The sequence below is a fragment of the Vigna angularis genome, chromosome 2, assembly GCF_016808095.1.
Source record: "Vigna angularis cultivar LongXiaoDou No.4 chromosome 2, ASM1680809v1, whole genome shotgun sequence".
In the NCBI taxonomy this organism is placed as follows: Eukaryota; Viridiplantae; Streptophyta; class Magnoliopsida; order Fabales; family Fabaceae; genus Vigna; species Vigna angularis.
This window is the reverse complement of record NC_068971.1, coordinates 52,355,631-52,373,212: the sequence shown is the minus strand read 5'-3', so window position 1 is coordinate 52,373,212 and position 17,582 is coordinate 52,355,631. Positions and strand designations below refer to the sequence as shown.

The following is a 17,582-nucleotide window of genomic DNA, read 5'->3' as shown; positions in this document are numbered from 1 at the left end:
AGTGTTTTTACTTCACTAATTTACATGACTATGCTTCCCTGATTTACATATGAAGAGCGAATAGATAGATAATTTGTCGTTACAATTTTAATATTCATAATAGAATATGTTGTTTAGGGAATAATAGAAAGATTAAATCAAACGGAATAAAATTTATATTTATATAAAACTTAATCACTAATCTTTAGTTCCACTTTTAGATACATAAACCGACAAATACTAAGAATGAACAATTTTGATCCAAGTACTGTAATCTAGAGTCAACACAACAGAATAATCGCACTTATTATATGGTGAGGGTAAGTGTAGACAAGACACGTTTGGCATGAAAAGGTAAACAAAACCATAAGGCCACGTCTCTTGTCTTTTTCATTCACTTGGCAGCAACGGTGGATGATAGATAACTCAACCAACAACAATTATTTGTCTCCCGTAACCATGGAACAAGATCGAAGGCTTCAACTCATCGACAACGCAATTCAGAAGCTTATACAAGACGACCACGACAAAAACAACACCAACAAAATCCGAGAATCTCACCATAACGACGATGATCGATACCAAAACGCTCTTTCCCACCTTCTCTCTGTCTCTCAGGTATCTATCATCAGATTTGCAACTCATGCCTATGCAAAACTAGTTTCAAATTTTATCCTTGGATGTGGTGTTTATTAATTATGTAATGCTTGAAATTTTATTTTAATATTTTAAAATAACATGATCGGTAACACATGGTGAATCTTTTGGCAGTGGAACATTTTGAAAGGAGAAGAGATAAATGAGGAATTTGAAGATTCTAGATCTTCTGAGCCGGTGGCTCCTGTAACTGAGGCGACAGAAAACGATGAGATAATGAAAGAGCTGAAGAAGGTGAAAAGGCAGAACTTTGTAACTCATTGCCTTCTTTCAGTGATGATTGTTCTCACTGTGGTTTGGCAAGTATCTGAGGTGTCTCTTATTTTGCAACTGAAAGATGGATTAAGCCACCCTTTTAGATCCTTTGGAAATATGCTCAAAGGAATGGTGAAAGTCCCTCACGTCAAAGGCCAGGACGCTGATGACGATGAACAACTTCTTGAATCTTCATCCCTTCCTTCCATGATCATTCCGGATATGTCTCATGCCGGAAACTAGTCAAACTTGTCATTTTCTTCTGGGAGATGAAATCGATTTGCACCTTCCTTTCTGATGTAAATTCCCTCTTCTTGTACCATTTGCAAGAATTTCCTTCTGATTGTAGTACATTCAGCAGACCAGACCTTGATCAGTTCTTCAAATGGTAATCTAAAAAAAATTCCTTCAAAGTCAAATGGGTTTATTTTACTTGGCCTTATTTATTATTCTGTGTTTTAAGGGCCAGAAAAGAACCTCTGGGGTCACAGTACTGGAAAATGACCATTAGTCCATGCAGAATGTATCTTCGCCATCGATACAAATAAAACCTTTTATACGGAGACAACACCGTACTGCTATGAAGATAGGAACTAGTTCACACGTGCTGCTTTAAATTTTCAGAAGTACTTTTTGTGAATTCCAATAAAAATTTATAAAGAAAGAATTGTTACCATATTTCTTGTCGTTTTTTAATCCAACCATATTAAAATCTCTTCTTTGGACAAGTTTTCTCGCAAATACTCTAGAAAAAATTAACTTTCTTATACACTAAAATTAACTTAATCATAAATTAATACAATTTTCACTTTTTATTTTATTTTAAGCTAATTTTAAGTATGAAAAAATAATTTCAATTTTATTTATTTTCTTTTAAAAATGCTTCTGTAGTTGTTAGTTAAAGAAGACTCTTACAAAATTCAAAGTACGATAGCTTCAAAGAGTACGATAGCTTCAAAGATCCTCGTATAGTACGATGGAAAATCACGGCGGAATACCGTGACTTTTGTCTTCACTGAGCAATGCTTTCTGACACCAAATTTAGCTCAACACTAACACTGCAACATTTACACTACTCCTCCTTTTTAGCTCAGGTAGTGGTGAAGGAAGGATTGATCGATGGTTCGAAACGAGTGAAGGAAAAACAAATTGGCTACTCATTCATCTTTGAATGAAAGTCGAACTATAGCAAATAATTCATCAGGATGGTAGGGAAACAAACATTTAAATTACGTGATAAAATCAAAATATTCGAAGCAAATATATTAAAGTTGAGACCCTCCAATTTTCATCAATTTTAACCATTTATCCTTTAAAGCGTTTTGACCAATCGCAACCAAGAAATCCAAACAGAAGAAGCACAATTATGCGTTCAAAACGAACCATAAAGAACTGATTCTCAAATGAAAATGTCAGAAACAAAACAGCTGTAGGCAAGAACTAATATGGCCTTTCACGTCAACATACTTGGGTATCCTCATGCGTAGTTCAACCGGAATATGTCATTCAACACATAATAGCTTCCCTGCTGTGATGGCATCAAATGGAACATCTGAGAACAAAAATATCAACATAATTAGTCGATTAGCAGACAAATTAAAGCAGAAAACAAATAACATCATTGATCATTTGATGTCAAAGTTACACCTATGCTTCTACAGCAAATGGCAAATAATCACAGAGCAAATAATAATTCAGAATTTTAATCATTTCAAATCCTTCTCCTCCTCCTTTACATAATGTCAAACACCTTCATCTATTACCAAAAAAACATGTGCCCACCTAGACACTACTCCACATGGATTTCATACCATACGAGACAGACACCCCTGATATAATTTTTTTTCTCGGAGGAATTCAAAAGGAACAATTCATGATGAGTCAACAAAAACATCCTACACAACCAGTAAGTGCTCAGGAACTCAATACTCCAAGCTTCTAGAACGAGTGAACTTCAATCACGCATACACAATGAATAAACAAATATAAACAAAAACTCATTATATACTCTCTTTTATTCAGGTATGGATAAATTTATCCGTTGAAAACCTAATAAAGTAGAATAGATTAGATCCACTAGAAAACCCTAAAAAATATATTAGAGGAAGAAGAGAAGAGAGGGGAGCAGTGTACCTGGCTGAACTTGAGGGCATGCTGTTCGCCGGCAAGCTGGAGGTTGCCGCTGACGAAGACGAGAACGCCGGCGCCGACGCCGGAGGGCTGGCAATCGACGGTGGTGATGGAGTGTTGGCACTGGTGGAAGGGAAGGGAAGTGAGCTTGGCGACGATGTTGTGGGCGCCCTGGATCTTCTGGCCTTCGAAGGAAAGCATGGAAGCCTCCTGATATAGATTGCCGAGATTGTTGCGATTGGTATCGAAGGTTGAATAGTAATGATCCACGAATGCCTTTGCCACTGCGTCTGGATCCATTTTCTTCTCTCTTCTCTCTTTCTTCTTCTTCTCTCTCTCTCACTCTTTCCTATTTTTTTCTACTAACACACTCACAATAATACCATCCACTGGACTGGACTGCATACCAATCCTGACCCGAAAGCCCAAACTTAATTTTATTTATTTATTAATAACATTTTCTTTTCTTTATAAAATCATTATTTTACGCCTAATTCAAATATTTACTATTTGGTCAACCGGATAAACAATAAAAATGGACAGAGTTGCTAGAGTTTGATTATTTTATCTTATCTCTAAAGTATAAAATATTCTTATCTCGTTTTTATTTTATTGAAAAATAAGTATATCATTGAAAAATGAGTATATGTCTACCCACGTATTTTATTGTTTTAGATATTAGTTAAATATTTTTTGTAAAAAACTAAATAAAAAAATAATATTTATAATAATATAAATATTCAATAAAAAAATGTTAATATAATTTCTTTTAAATATCCTGATAAATTAAAAGTGCTGACGGTATGAAAATAAAGACTAAACGTTGTTGTACATACTAATTTGCATCCACATATCCAATTTAAGCAGAAATGGCTTCATTTGTCATACATAAGCAAGAAATAGCTTTTAAAACTGTTCTTTGTGTCTATGACTACTGATTGAAAAGTTACTCTAAATAAAATTTTCAAAATTGTGCAAACATGAAAAGATTTCTTTTCCGAAAAACAAGGTTTCATCATCGAGTAACCATACGACATCAGAACATTTCGCAATGTCAAAGGAGGCTCCATGTTTGTTCTAGACATTAGACCAAATTCTAGTTTAGCACTATAATTATGTAACCTTGAAGCATGTTTCATCACAGTAGGTCATCCTTTTGGATGAGTGTGAATTTGGTTTCACCTGTTTTTCACAACCTAGCAGAGTTGTGAATTTAGCAACGAATTTGCTAGCAATTGCATGGATACTGTGAATATGAAAACTATATTTACTTTCATCCAGAAGACCTAGTCGGAGATCATGGGTCCTCCTCCCCATAGCACACAAACAAAAAGAACCAAAAATTAAAACCACACTTATTGAAAGCAAAAAGAAACTTAAGTTCTATATCACCTTTTACCAAGGTGTCCCAGGATGAGAGATTCCCAACACATCCAAAGTAGTGTTCACATGCCTGAGAGTATGAAAAGACATGAATCACAACCCCATATTATTTTTCAACTACTCTGTTAAACCAGCAATGAACATTAGGATTACGTACAACACCCCAAAAGGCCAGCAAATTTCAATGACAGGCCATTGCTGTTAAGAGATACAAACGAAATCATGCCACAGCTGTCAGGCATGGATGAAATGCAGTACCACAAGCTATCCACTGTCTTTTTCTCCCACGCGGCACCACACACCCAGGGACCTTCAGCCATTCTTTCCTTGCTATGTTGTAAGTAACCAATCTATTCATTTGTTTCGATCTCAGGGACAACATGAGCAAGCCTTTGTTCCCCAGGCAAGTCATTCTAACGTGCTTCCCATAAAAGTCCAAGCACCATATGTTTGGCATTCTGTCAACCTCCTTCCACAATAGTGTCATTTTCTGCAGCTCCCATATGCATACACAAGTAGCTGCATTCTTTGTGAGCAAACCCACAAGCATGATCTGGCCATCACACTCGGCCAGAGTGTGATCAGTCAGATGCAATGGCGCTGGGATTATATATTGTTTCCATACCCCAGTTGCCATATCGTAAGCAACAATCCCTTCTGGGTCTGATCGCATGAAGTAAAGCATGCTATCAATAGAGACAGCTTGAGACCTAAAGTTGAGCGACAGTGGCAGCTTCATACCTGCAGGCATGTTTCCAGGACGAATCCAAGAATTTCTGACCGAGTCGTAGACTTCATATTCTCCATCACAACCAACCCATAAGATCTTATAGCCTGAACCAGCCGAGTTTCCATTAATTGTCATCCCTACAGCAACCCGAGACCAGACCTTAACTGATCGAGCTGGCAACTCCCTGAAGGATTGAGTCAGTGGGTTGCAAACAAAGAAGTTACGATGACCAATGTCAAGAAAGCAAACTAAACCACCAGCAGAAGCCACGGGTAAAACAATCAATTTTGTGGGCGGTGTCGATATAGTTGGGTGGTGCCATTTTTTCAAAGAAGGGTCGTACATAGCTCCCGAATTCACATTTTCATGGGTAATGGTGTAAAACCATGGATTTGCTTGTGTAACTTGAGTACAATACTGAGAAAAACTTTGAGAAGTGAGCATGGAATTCCACTTCCGGCAGACAGAGCGGAAGCGGAAAAATGTAGCAATGGGAAGTCGTGCTATCACAGCCTCAAATAAATCTTCAGGAAAATCTTTCCAAATTTCTTGTTCCATAACTTCAGTTGAACAGGATCGTCCAGATGATTTGCCCCTGCTTCTATCTCTACGAGACTTCTTAGTAGGTGGAGACTTCACAGGCTCTGACATCCTGAAACTGCCAGACTTTCCTGCTGTCACTACAAGGCCACAAAAGTCATCTACAGAGCTATCTTCAACGTCAAAGGATGTCCATCTGTCAAAAATGCAAACTATTTCATATATCATATGCTTCCTGACATGAAGTGTCACATTTGAAATGCAATTGCACACACAAATAGCATTAGGGGAAGAAGGAGACATGTTTGAAATTCGTGATTTGTCAGAGTAACAATCTCACTTATAAAAGCTATATAAGCGGGTGTCAGAATGAGACTTAACTACCGATGAAACGGTATAATTAAAGGATGAAGAGCATTTCAAAGAAATATCAGTTCCCATTTAAAGGATGAAGAGCATTTCAAAGAAATATCAGTTCCCATCTAGGTAACAATAATTAATTTAATCCATCAAAGTCGATACACTATACTACTCCACTTAGATCCTGCTTGAACAAACTTCTCCCTAAACATTTAGAGGAGAAAGAAATATGAAAGTAAAATAATTTAAACTTCTCTCAAAATTTAAAATCAACCTATGCACTTCAACTTTCACAACTTCTCTCTTATCATGACTTCTCCAGGAGCTGAGTACATAAATTGATTTTATATTTTTGGAAGAAAATTCATTCATTTTGCTTTTTATTATATTTCCCTAAAAGTGCTCGATGGAAAGTTTATCCAAACAAAGACCTAAATAATAACAATAATTTTATCCAATTAGACGAGGTAGGCTACATTGCATGGATCACGTGACGCCATTGAACTTGGTTAAAAAAATAATTCTCAGAAGTTCCCTAGGTGCCAAAACAGACATTTTCAAAGGCATAACTGTAAAAGAAATGCAAATTCATCATTAAGTGGTGTATAAGTGTAATGCAGCAGATATCTTTACTCTAGTATCTAGGGTTTTGGGTGAGTAAACAGACAGTTCTGTGGAATCCTACATTAATTTTCGTTATATAAAATCCATCTATTAAACACTATGCCTCCAAGGATCTATTTGAAAAAGAGTTTAGTAAACCTGGTAGAAAAGTTGTAAAATACAGGTAATCATCCTCACAATTGTAATCTCTTCATTACAGCATCCCTTTTTCAAGTGTTACGGATCCTCAGGTCAGAAGTTGGTAAATTCTTTAGTTTGTCACACCAAAAAATTGGAACTAAATTGGTCCATCTACTGTGTTTGTTTCCCAATATGGACAACTGTTCCGCACATTAAAACACAAGGTGACCAGAAGAGTTTCGTGGATTTGATAGTTTTTTCAAACACTCACTATATGTCCATCAGAAAATTTCAAATTATTTCAAGGAAATATATTAGAAAAATGTTTTAAATGGAAATCTAAGCAGCAGTTTTGCTTCTTCTTTTTTCTCTTAATCCTTTTCTTACTTTTTCTAAGGACCGGAACCCAACAGACGAACTTTCGCAACAAGTTAGCTGAAAATTCCATTCAATTATATCTACTTGACCACATAAGGAATGTGAAGAGGTGAGAATTGGCAATACAAAACCTTCCTTTGATGATATACTATGTCAAAAAAACAAACACAGAATCCAGAAAATTGATGTTTATCCCATAATGACTGCCAAGAAAGGCATCAGAAGCAATAGGTGTTCAAATATAAAACATCCAATAGTTAAAACAAACAATCAAGTAATCTGACTGTGATCTTTGCAAGGATTGCCTACTGCTAACAGAGCCAAGTTTGCAGTACATTAAGTCCTTGCTGAGATACTAAAAAAAAAAGGCAAAAAAAAAAGCGAGAGAGAAATAAGTTTCTCCCACGAACTAAGAATAACTTCCGCATGAGCTAATTCATAAAATATCTCGCCTTTAGCTTATCTAAAAGTTTATTTATTCCTAGAATAATTCATAGAATGTCGAGAAAATTGAATGGCAAGATAAGTAGGGTGTATACATATTATCCTCCATGCATGTCTCCTAGATCTCTCGAACTAACTACATATAAGTGTGTGTGCAAGAGAGAACCATCAAAACAATCAATCGACATCCAAATGCAGCTTTTCCCCCTTTGTTCTTTTTCATGCAGTTCCAAACCCAGAAACTACCCCAAGAACAAACTATATTTTCAACAAAAAAGAAGACAAGGGAAGTCACAAAGAACATCAAATTCTATCAAACTTACTCATAAAACAAAATAAAAGAAAGCAACACAGAAGAAGCGCGTGAACAAAGACAAGGCCGGAGCTAAAATCCAATGCTCGAGAGAAGAACTAAGCAGCAACAAGAACAAAAAAAAACACACAAACACACAGAAAAAAACGATCAAGGAAGAAAAGTTAAAGAGAATAGGAATTGGTGCATTTTTAGGGTAAGCGATTGTGTTGGAGAAGGCGTGGGAATGAGAAAAAAATGGAGTAGAATGAATAATTCCGACACTCACATTACAGAGCAGAAAGGACCTAACTTACCTACCTACCAAGCCGGTTAATTCACTTCAAAGACTAACAACAACAATAACATCAACATAAATATAATAGTTATATAAAAAATGAAGAAGAAAAAAAGGGTGCTGGGCCAAAAAAAGAGGGGGGGAGAGAGAGGGCCTAAAACCTAATTGTGGAAAGATTGAAGAAATAGATCTAAAAAGAAAGAGGGGGACCTGGTTTGTTGTTGTTGATGTTGTTGCTGTTGTTGCTGTTGTTGAAAGAAGAGAGTGTGGTTTGAAGGTTGAAGAATGAGAGAATGGGAATGGGAAGAGTCCAATAGCTGCTGAAGCTGACCAATTAGCTGCTTCAGCATGGCCACCCCTTCCATGCCCCTCAGACGATTCGCCCGATTCTTCTTCCTTCTTCTCCTTCTTCTCTTCTCTTTCTCTTCTCTTTCTCTCTCTTATCCTCCTTTTTTTCCACTCTGTTCTTATGCTGTCTTATTATTACTATGCCTTCTACATCATCTTCTCTCTTTTCTTTTTTTTTTTTTACAACAACTACTACCACATCTCTGTCACACTGCCAAACAACACTAAAGAAACCTAAGACATTCAAGACAACATACAAAATGCTCATGGATTTTCCAACCAAAATCATCAATAGTTATCAAATCAAACATGTTTCAACTAAATTATTCCCAAAATTTAACCGAATATTATGCTGATTAATAAATTAAAAACTAATTCTAAAATTAAGCGTGTGTATTTGTCTAATCTTCTTCCTGTTACACATGTGACATTAATTTTATTATATCTATATCTAATCTTTGCTTTCAACAACAACAATTGAAATTTCTTGTTACGGAGGGTAGAAATAAAAGAAAGAAAATATGAAGTTGATGGTTGAAGCATATATATATATATATATATATATATATATATATATATATATATATATATATATATATATATATAAAGGTGTGATCTTGTGAAGTTATTGAAGTTTTTGCTTGGAACCAAGTTAGGCACGGATTGCACCAAACGCTTCTCTTCTTGTGGGAACAATTTGTGTGGATTTTTTGTTAGGCCCCAGACCCACCTTTTGGCTAGTACTTGCTTTCAGGACCATAATCTCACGACCAACTTTTATCCAGTTTGGTCAATCATTCAAACAACAAACCCAACACCTCATTAACCTTTCTTAATCTCCTCAAACACTCTAACTTTAACATGTTTATCTGTAAATTAATGCAAGTTACACTATTGTTTAGCTTAACCAGTTTCTCAAGACATAGGACTGAATCATTTACAACAACCTCTGTCATGTTTCTCTATACATGGGACAATACATCAAACATGTATAAAGAATGTGTCATCCACCATTTAGATGTAGTGCTTATTTCTTTTGCATCTTTCAACCTCCATTCCACACTTTCCCTCAATTTAAACGTAAACTCAAACTTCTGAAATAATTTTATAGAACATACTACACGAAAATGTAGGGAAATTATTCTCTGTTTCAAAATCTTAGCATTCTTTTGTTTAATTATCTTTTTAAAAGTATGACTTCACAAAAATAAGCTAAAAATTATTGTAAAAAGAAAATTATCTGAAAAAGACTCAGTCACTCACGAGCAGCGTGTCCCATGGGTTAGTGTTTAGCACGGCAACGCCATAATTTCACTTTGGAGATCAACGGACCATGTTGTGTTTGGTGGGCCCTTCTTCCACGCACACCGCAGGATTGTCCTCGCGGTCTTTCTCTCCCTGCATGATGAGTTGACGAAAGTAACCCTCCAAAGCGACATTGCACATCATTCCATTTTCCATTCAATGGTCATAAGTGTCACGCAATAAGTAGTAATTATGTATACTCACGCTTTTCTTTTCCTTTTTAAATAAATTTTCCACTTTCTTCTTTAATAAATAAATAAATTGTTCTTCTTCAATTTAAGTTCATTTTTTTTTGGATTATTTTGAGGAATAAGAATGTGGGTTTTGAGTGGTCTGATCGTGTATAGCTGTCATTTCAAAGTTACTACATGATTATGTCTCACATAATATCTTTATGTATTATGAATCTGGATTCAAGCATAAGGAATGATAGAATCACACTTATAAATGATGGGGTTATTGAATTTTTGAAGAATGGAAGATAACCCGCAAATGAAGCATTGTGCATGAATATATGAATATAGAAGAAAGTGAAAGGTGGAAAGTGAATGAATGTTGAAGAAAAGGGGAAATATGATTTGCAATTGAAGGAAAAGAAATGGAAGAAAGATTGAATTAGAATGATGATAAATTGGGTTTGAGAAAACCTAAGATGCATATTTTGCGGTGAGTAATGATTTGGTTTTGCCTTGGGAAAGGAAGAAAGAGAGAGATTTAGGTTTGGTTATGTTAATGGTTGGTGCGAATAGAGTGTAGCAGCATCATTACTATCTCTCTCTTTCTATTCCTTATCGTCATCATCATCTTCTTCTTCATCATGGATTCCCTTCTTTTACGTGTGCCTTTCGCCTTTGCTTTTTAATCTTATCCTTCTTCTTCTTCTCCTGCGTGCGTGTGGGAAAACAGATACCAATTTCATTTTTTTTTTCAATTAAAAAAATCAGGTCAAAATTCGCCAAATTCAGTTTCTTGGAGCATACATTTCAATCTTATTTTTTTTTTTTTTATAAAATAAAAATAAAAGAATGAGAGATCATTTCACATTAAGAATTCCTTCATGTAGAGGTTTAGTTTGGAAATTAAACTTCAAATTATTTTATTTAGATAATCTATTGAAAAAGGGTTTATTTTTTACTTTGTTTGGATATAAGAATTAACAATGCAAGGCAGAAACTATAAAAAAAGAAACCTATTTGTCTAAAATAAAATAAATGGTAATTGCTAAACGTGAGAAAATTTTGTTAGTAGCATAAGTGCTTTTAGCTTCTTAGGCAGTTCTTTTATTTTGCTTATTTGTTGTGTTTTGAATCCAAGCAGGCTTGCCAGTATAAGTCCTAGGGTGTTGCTCTCTCCACCACCACACCTTTCTTCCTCCACCTCCCCTTTACTATTTTGCCCTTAAATAAAATTTTATTTTTAGGGTTAATTTTTTTAATTTTACCCATTCACAACCTATTCCACTAATAACCTATTTTAGTTCCTCCTACATGAGTAAAATATTTTTTTTTTATTTTAACATTATTTTTCTTCATCTCTTTCTTTTGTCGCGGTGAGATACTACAAGTTGTAAATGTTGGTGGTAGTGGAAAGAATTATCAAGTAGTCTCCCTCTCGTGGTGCAGTGTCGCTCTCCTGATGCAGTGTCGCTCTCGTGGTGCAGTGTGTGGAGTGATGCAGTGCGTGTGTTGCTTCCTTAAGGTGTGTTTTCGAATAAACCTTCAAATAAAACCCTAAAATAAAAAACGTAACTTTTAAACGGTGACATCCTTCAACGGATGTCAACATCCATTATTTCCTTAAACGGATGTTGACATCCGTTTTTTTCCTTAAACGGATGTTGACATCCGTTCTTTCCTTAAACGGATGTTGACATCCGTTCTTTCCATAAACGGATGTTGACATCCGTTCTTTCCTTAAACGGACTCCGAGTTACGTTTTTAATTTTAGGATTTATTTTATTAGTTTATTCTTTATTTTGGAAATATTTTAATAATTTAATTTAAATGTTTTGATTTATTATTTTTTAATATATTTTTAATGTATTTTAATAATGTAAGGAAAATGAAGAAGAAAGAATCGTATGAGGAGAAGTGAAACGGAGAAGACAAATGGAGTTGTAAAGTAAAACAGAAGACAAATTGTTAAACGAAATTGAGAGATGGAAAGATTGAGTGCAGGGAGTAAAGTAGGAGAACTAGGTTTGGAATAAATTAAAATAATAAAAATAAAAAATTTTAATTTGATGATATAATTAGAATTAAAAAAAATTGGAGAGGTGGAGGGAGAAAGGTGTGGTGGTGGAGGGAGCAACACCCTAAATCCTAATACCATTTTCGGTCCATCAAATAGATAGTCCATTTGTTAAGTACAAAAGGCTGTTTCTCTCACCTTCACCTATTTCTTCTTACACGACGAAAATGCTTTTTACTGATTTTAGTTTAATAAAATATGATTTAAAATATTAGAATATTAACATATATTAAATTGCATTAAAATATTAAATTAAGTTAATTATTTATTCAATATAAATTTAAAATTAAAATTTAGAAAAAATATGTTAAACGGGTCTGAAAATCCGTTAATATATTTATGATTTTTTTTATTTTTTGTTTCTAATTTTTTTAAATACTTATTATCTGTTTTAATTTAATATTAAGTCAACTTTCCTACGCAACAAGAGTCAGATGGACGAAAATGGCGATCTCTTCATTAACTATCTACTGAAATTGGATTTAGATTTTCGCATGTTTTCTCTCACAATATAAAAGATAAAGAAGCCGACATTAAAATAAGGCTCAATTTATTTCTATAGGATCCATTGAACTGGTTTAGTCTTTAACGGAATGTGAAAGGAGGCATGCATCCAATTCTGTCCAATTTGTTTATAAAACCAAAATATCAATTATTTAAAATTTCGCATGTAATTTTCAATGCATTTATAACTTATTTGATATTTTCCACATCCACTGGGAAATGGTATGTATGTCCTCAACATCAAGCAGAAGAAATCTTGAAGAATCTAATAGAAACCTTGATGTAATTTATAATACTAAGCTAAATATGTAAAGATAACTAACGAAAACTATGGTTGATGAGAAAGTCACTTTCGCAACATTGAAATTAAACAATTCGAACTACCAATTAAGAAAAATCCCTCTTCCAGCATGCCATTTGCTTGGTTGGTGAGAGATAGCGTAGCAAACCTCAATCTATCTTTACTGATGAGAACAAGTAGTGCACAAAGTAAAATGACATAAGGAAGCCAATGGTTCCAGTTGACAACATGATTGCAATTGCCATGAGCAGTGAATAGCCAAGATAAAGCATAGCCGAGACAGGTCCACTCAAACTCTGCAGGTCAAAAACCAAGTAGTTAATGGAGTACAAGAAGACATAAAGAGCAACAGAGCCTGAAGCGAAAAACGACTTCCACCACCACCGCCAATCTTCCACACAAAGATGCATATATGTGAGGACCACCGACACTTCAGCACAAACAATAACAAGCAGTAGAAGAACAACCAAGAGGAAACCAAATACATAATAGAACCTCCCAAGCCAGATACTGGAAAGGATAAAGAAAAGCTCAATGAAAAGGGTTCCGAATGGAAGAGTTCCTGCACCAAGAACAAGAAGCCATGATGGATATTTACGTGCAGGAATCTCCCTTGGAATCTGGTTAGTTCGCACAGGATAGTCAATTTGCTGGGCTTTTGTGCCCATAAATCCTCCAATGAGAGTAAGTGGCACTGAAACGCAGAACCAGAGGAAGAACAACTCAAAATACAAAGAAATGGGAATAGCACCGGTACTTTTGCTGCCCCAGAGAAGAAAATTCAGTGCCGTGAGAATAATAAAAGCAATCCCGGGGAAGAAGCAAGCAGATAACCAGGAAATTGATCTCCACCCTTCTGAAGTTGCCTTAAGGGTCCTCCACAGACGTACACTGACATATCCAGCAGCAATTCCCAAGAAAAGATATAAAATTATCATCCCTGTTAGCAGCATTCCCCTGGAAGCTGGTGACATGAAACCCAGGGCTGCAAAAACAATTGTCACAGCAGCCATTCCGAGAATCTGAACCCCATCCCCAACCATCACACAGAGAAGCTTTGAACATTCAGGCTCTCTAAAAACATCACCCACAACAAGCTTCCATCCAGAAAGCTCTTCATTCATCTGTGCTTGTGCCTCTTTGTCCAACTCCTCATACCGTGTCAAGTCCCTTCTCACAGTTCTCAAAAAAATGACAAAGACAATACCAGCTAGGAAAAAAATCACCATGAGTGAATTTAGGATAGAGAACCAATGCACCCGGGAACCCTCCATCTTTAAATAAGCATCCCAACGCGATGGCCATCTTATATCACTTTTCACAAAGTCAACTTCATATGTAAATGCTATCCTCTCTTGCTCTTTAATTGGTTGGTACTTGTCTAGCTCAGATGGGCAATCTGAAGTAGAGATAATGTCATACATGTGGAGTTTCGTCATGACTTCAGGATCCCTCTTAATACTACAAGGGATAACCTGGAAGCCAACAATTTCAAATCCAGATACCTTCTTCTTGTCAGCTTCAGAAATAACACCCATACCTTCCTCCCCAGTCCCAATGATTTCAACACCATTCCCTTCATATTCATGAACCAAGACTTTGAATTTGAGATGATTGATGATGTAATCTGCACTACCATCCGGTGCCGTGTACCCAACAGGGAACCCCGTCCACTGGATCTTAATCCCATTTTGATTGGCAAACCTCATAACAGGCAAGTTGTCAAGGATCATATTTACTTGATACAGATCACGAGTCCTTTGTTTCAGTAGCTTTACCTCAACCTCGCTCAAGGGGGGCGTGGTGCAGAGGTATATTGAATGATTAACATTCATGCTGAAAAGGTAGGGAGAGTTATCGATCTGATCTCCCCTGAGGAGCTCTCCAAGATTCTCAGCACTTTTCTTTATGCCACCAAGCGGCTTGCAGTAAGGGAGACTGTAGTAGCTATAGGGAAGCTCAGTCTCAATAGAGGTCAATGAATTCACCTTCGCATATATGTGATCTCCAGTCGAGTAAGTGTGCATGTAGCTTCCCGGAAGATAAAATGCATCGCTAATTTCAAGCAAAAAATTGACAACAAAGAAAAGGCAAACACAGTACATCACTGGTTTTCTCCTGCTTGGTACCTCCATTATCTAGTGTCAAAAAATTAACCTAACTGAGACGATGCATTCAACACAAATCTACAACAGAATAAAACATTTTAGCATGAGATTGCAAAATATTTAACAATTAACAATAAAATGCAAGCACCGGACATCAACATTCCGAAATCAGATCTATTAAATGTGAAGCGCAAGGGAAGGGAAGAACCATTATGACCTTACGAACAGAGAATCAGATGGCAAGAATAAACTACAACTCGATTGAAAACGCTAACAAGTAACAACCAGATGAGAAGAAAAAACACGATGAATGCGTAATTAATCAATGTGGGAGCAAGAAAAAACAGAAAAAGCATTATCAGCAACACATTGCAAATTGAAAATGAAAGAGATCTGATTAGAGAGGTTACCATGGATTCTGGCGATACAGATCTCAATCCTCAACCCAACGCGGCAAATGCAAATGGAGATATATATAACCATCTATAATTATCATGGATATCCTATTTGCATTTATGTGTCTTTTTTTTAACTTTTGGATAAATATTAATATTACATTTTCTTTTTTCTTTTTTACTTTTGAACACTAGAAATAAAATTATCATTTATTCAACAGATTTTGAAATTTTTACATCTGTAACGAATTTCGAAATATCAAAGTCTTTAACAAATTTTTAATGAATTTCAAAATTCTTTTAGAATTTAGACGAATTTCAACAAAGAAAAAAGGGGGGTGCAAGGTCACATTATTAGGAAAGACAAAAGGTTAAAAGAAAAATTTAAGAATAGTAATGAAATTATGGAAAAAATTGGAGGTCCAGGGAGAAGTAATTGGAGGTACAGAGAGAAATACCCAGTATAAAAATAGGAGCATAATATTTGGATCACGGAAAATAGTGAGCCCGTTACACTCGGTAATAATAGGCCCAAACCAATCAGGATGAATGGCCCATACTCCAAGTGTAAATTGACATTAAAAAATATACTTGCACCTCTCTACCTTTTTTCCTGCATTCTTGTGAATTTAGTTTTGCCTTTTTTTTATTGTTTGACCTCAAATTTAAAAAATACTTTTGGATTATGTAATAAAAAGTTAAAATAACTTTCAAATTATATAATCTCAGATAAAAATGACTTTCAGAATATGAAATTCAAAATTAAAAAATATTTCTGAATTATACAATACAAAAGTTATTTTTTTAAATTATTTTAAAGTTATATAATTTGAAAAACAAAAATTACGTGTAATTAAAAAATTATTTTTTATTTTTATTTTTTTATACTTTTGGAAGTCTACTTTAGTTTTAAAAGTGTACAATTAGAAAGCTTTTTAGAAAATAATGACTTTCAAATTAATAATCAGAAAATCAAAAATAACTTTCAAATAACACAGTCTTCAAAAGATGAAATAAAAATTTTCATATTCAAGGAATGCAAGATGAAGATATGGAAATGTAAGAAGAATTGCCTAAAATCATCTTCTTCTCCATTATTTCTATTTTTTTGAGAATATAAAACCTATTTACTTGTTTTTTACTATCATTTGAGTTTTTTATGGAAAATAATAATAGTAGTAGTATTACATATTCACGTAAATACAAGACCATAACATGCATTGTAATATTAATATTTTAAAAAGTTTGAATAGTAACCTGAATTCACACTTTTCATGTCGATAACTTCTACTGCTCTTTCTTTCGAATTTTCTACTAAAGTTCTAGGAGGTTATATTGTGAGATCGGCATATTTACTTAATGAAAATGTTTCATTTTGTTTTCTTAACAATAACTATATGTAAGAATCTCAATAAATCATTTGTAAATAATTGATAAAACCAAGAACAATATCAATCTTATCTTAATTATATTAATATTTTGTATTTTACTTTAGGGTAGTGATTAATTATTAATAAAAACTAGCATAGCAGTTTGTATGATATTAAAATTCGTGTTAGCTATTACTCCCTAGAAATTACATGCACAGGGACATACATACCCGCACAATTCAACTTGATGAACACACACACACACACACATATATATATATATATATATATATATATATATATATATATATATATATATATATATATATATATATATCAGAAAGATATTATTACATTATTGTAATGTATGACATATTATGCATTAATGAAACACAAGAGTTAGAGACATTGCTATGACGTGAACCTCTTGCTTTATATTAATAATGCATCTGATAATTTATTTCTTTGTGTGTATACATATATTACACATAAACTATGAGATGTAAAATTCAGTTAATTCATACTTTCAATAACTTTTTGTAACATAAAAGTTTAATCATTGCAGTTTATTATATTATTTTTATTATCATCAAATTTCACGTAATATAGTTTGTTATAAAATGTTTTCTAACAATAAATAGCACACACTTTTAAATATATTATTTTTAAATACAACCTTATCATTTGCAAATAAACCCCATCCCTTCAATAAATTTAGTGAATAATAATCAATAACATAATGAAACAATGCACGTAATTACAACCTGATTTACATTTTATGATCATATCAATAATTGGTTAATTAAGTAGT

General features: G+C 34.3%; 4 protein-coding genes across 5 annotated transcripts; 1 reads left to right on the top strand and 3 right to left on the bottom strand.

The window, feature by feature from the left end:
* Positions 1-5: 5 nt before the first annotated feature.
* LOC108319027 (uncharacterized) lies at positions 6-1,310 on the top strand. The gene is made up of 2 exons (XM_017550031.2): positions 6-597; positions 751-1,310. The coding sequence occupies exons 1-2, from the start codon at positions 394-396 to the stop codon at positions 1,132-1,134; spliced, it is 588 nt and encodes a 195-aa protein (XP_017405520.1). The 5' UTR covers positions 6-393; the 3' UTR covers positions 1,135-1,310.
* Positions 1,311-2,176: 866 nt separating this feature from the next.
* On the bottom strand, positions 2,177-3,384 carry LOC108318998 (nuclear transport factor 2B). The gene is made up of 2 exons (XM_017549994.2): positions 3,025-3,384; positions 2,177-2,443 (listed from the first exon to the last, which is right to left on the bottom strand). The coding sequence occupies exons 1-2, from the start codon at positions 3,319-3,321 to the stop codon at positions 2,369-2,371; spliced, it is 372 nt and encodes a 123-aa protein (XP_017405483.1). The 5' UTR covers positions 3,322-3,384; the 3' UTR covers positions 2,177-2,368.
* Positions 3,385-4,354: 970 nt separating this feature from the next.
* On the bottom strand, positions 4,355-8,808 carry LOC108319059 (F-box only protein 6). The gene is made up of 2 exons (XM_017550074.2): positions 8,401-8,808; positions 4,355-5,870 (listed from the first exon to the last, which is right to left on the bottom strand). Exons 1-2 carry the CDS (start codon positions 8,553-8,555, stop codon positions 4,625-4,627), a joined length of 1,401 nt encoding a protein of 466 aa, XP_017405563.1. The 5' UTR covers positions 8,556-8,808; the 3' UTR covers positions 4,355-4,624.
* Positions 8,809-12,741: 3,933 nt separating this feature from the next.
* LOC108319067 (transmembrane 9 superfamily member 12) lies at positions 12,742-15,512 on the bottom strand. 2 transcript variants are annotated; one of them, XM_017550088.2, is made up of 2 exons: positions 15,417-15,512; positions 12,742-15,084 (listed from the first exon to the last, which is right to left on the bottom strand). In XM_017550088.2, exon 2 carries the CDS (start codon positions 15,031-15,033, stop codon positions 13,048-13,050), a length of 1,986 nt encoding a protein of 661 aa, XP_017405577.1. In that variant the 5' UTR covers positions 15,034-15,084; positions 15,417-15,512; the 3' UTR covers positions 12,742-13,047. The 2 variants fall into 2 exon arrangements, with proteins under 2 accessions (XP_017405577.1, XP_017405576.1); XM_017550087.2 differs by having other exon boundaries at positions 12,742-15,036; positions 15,417-15,494.
* Positions 15,513-17,582: the final 2,070 nt, after the last annotated feature.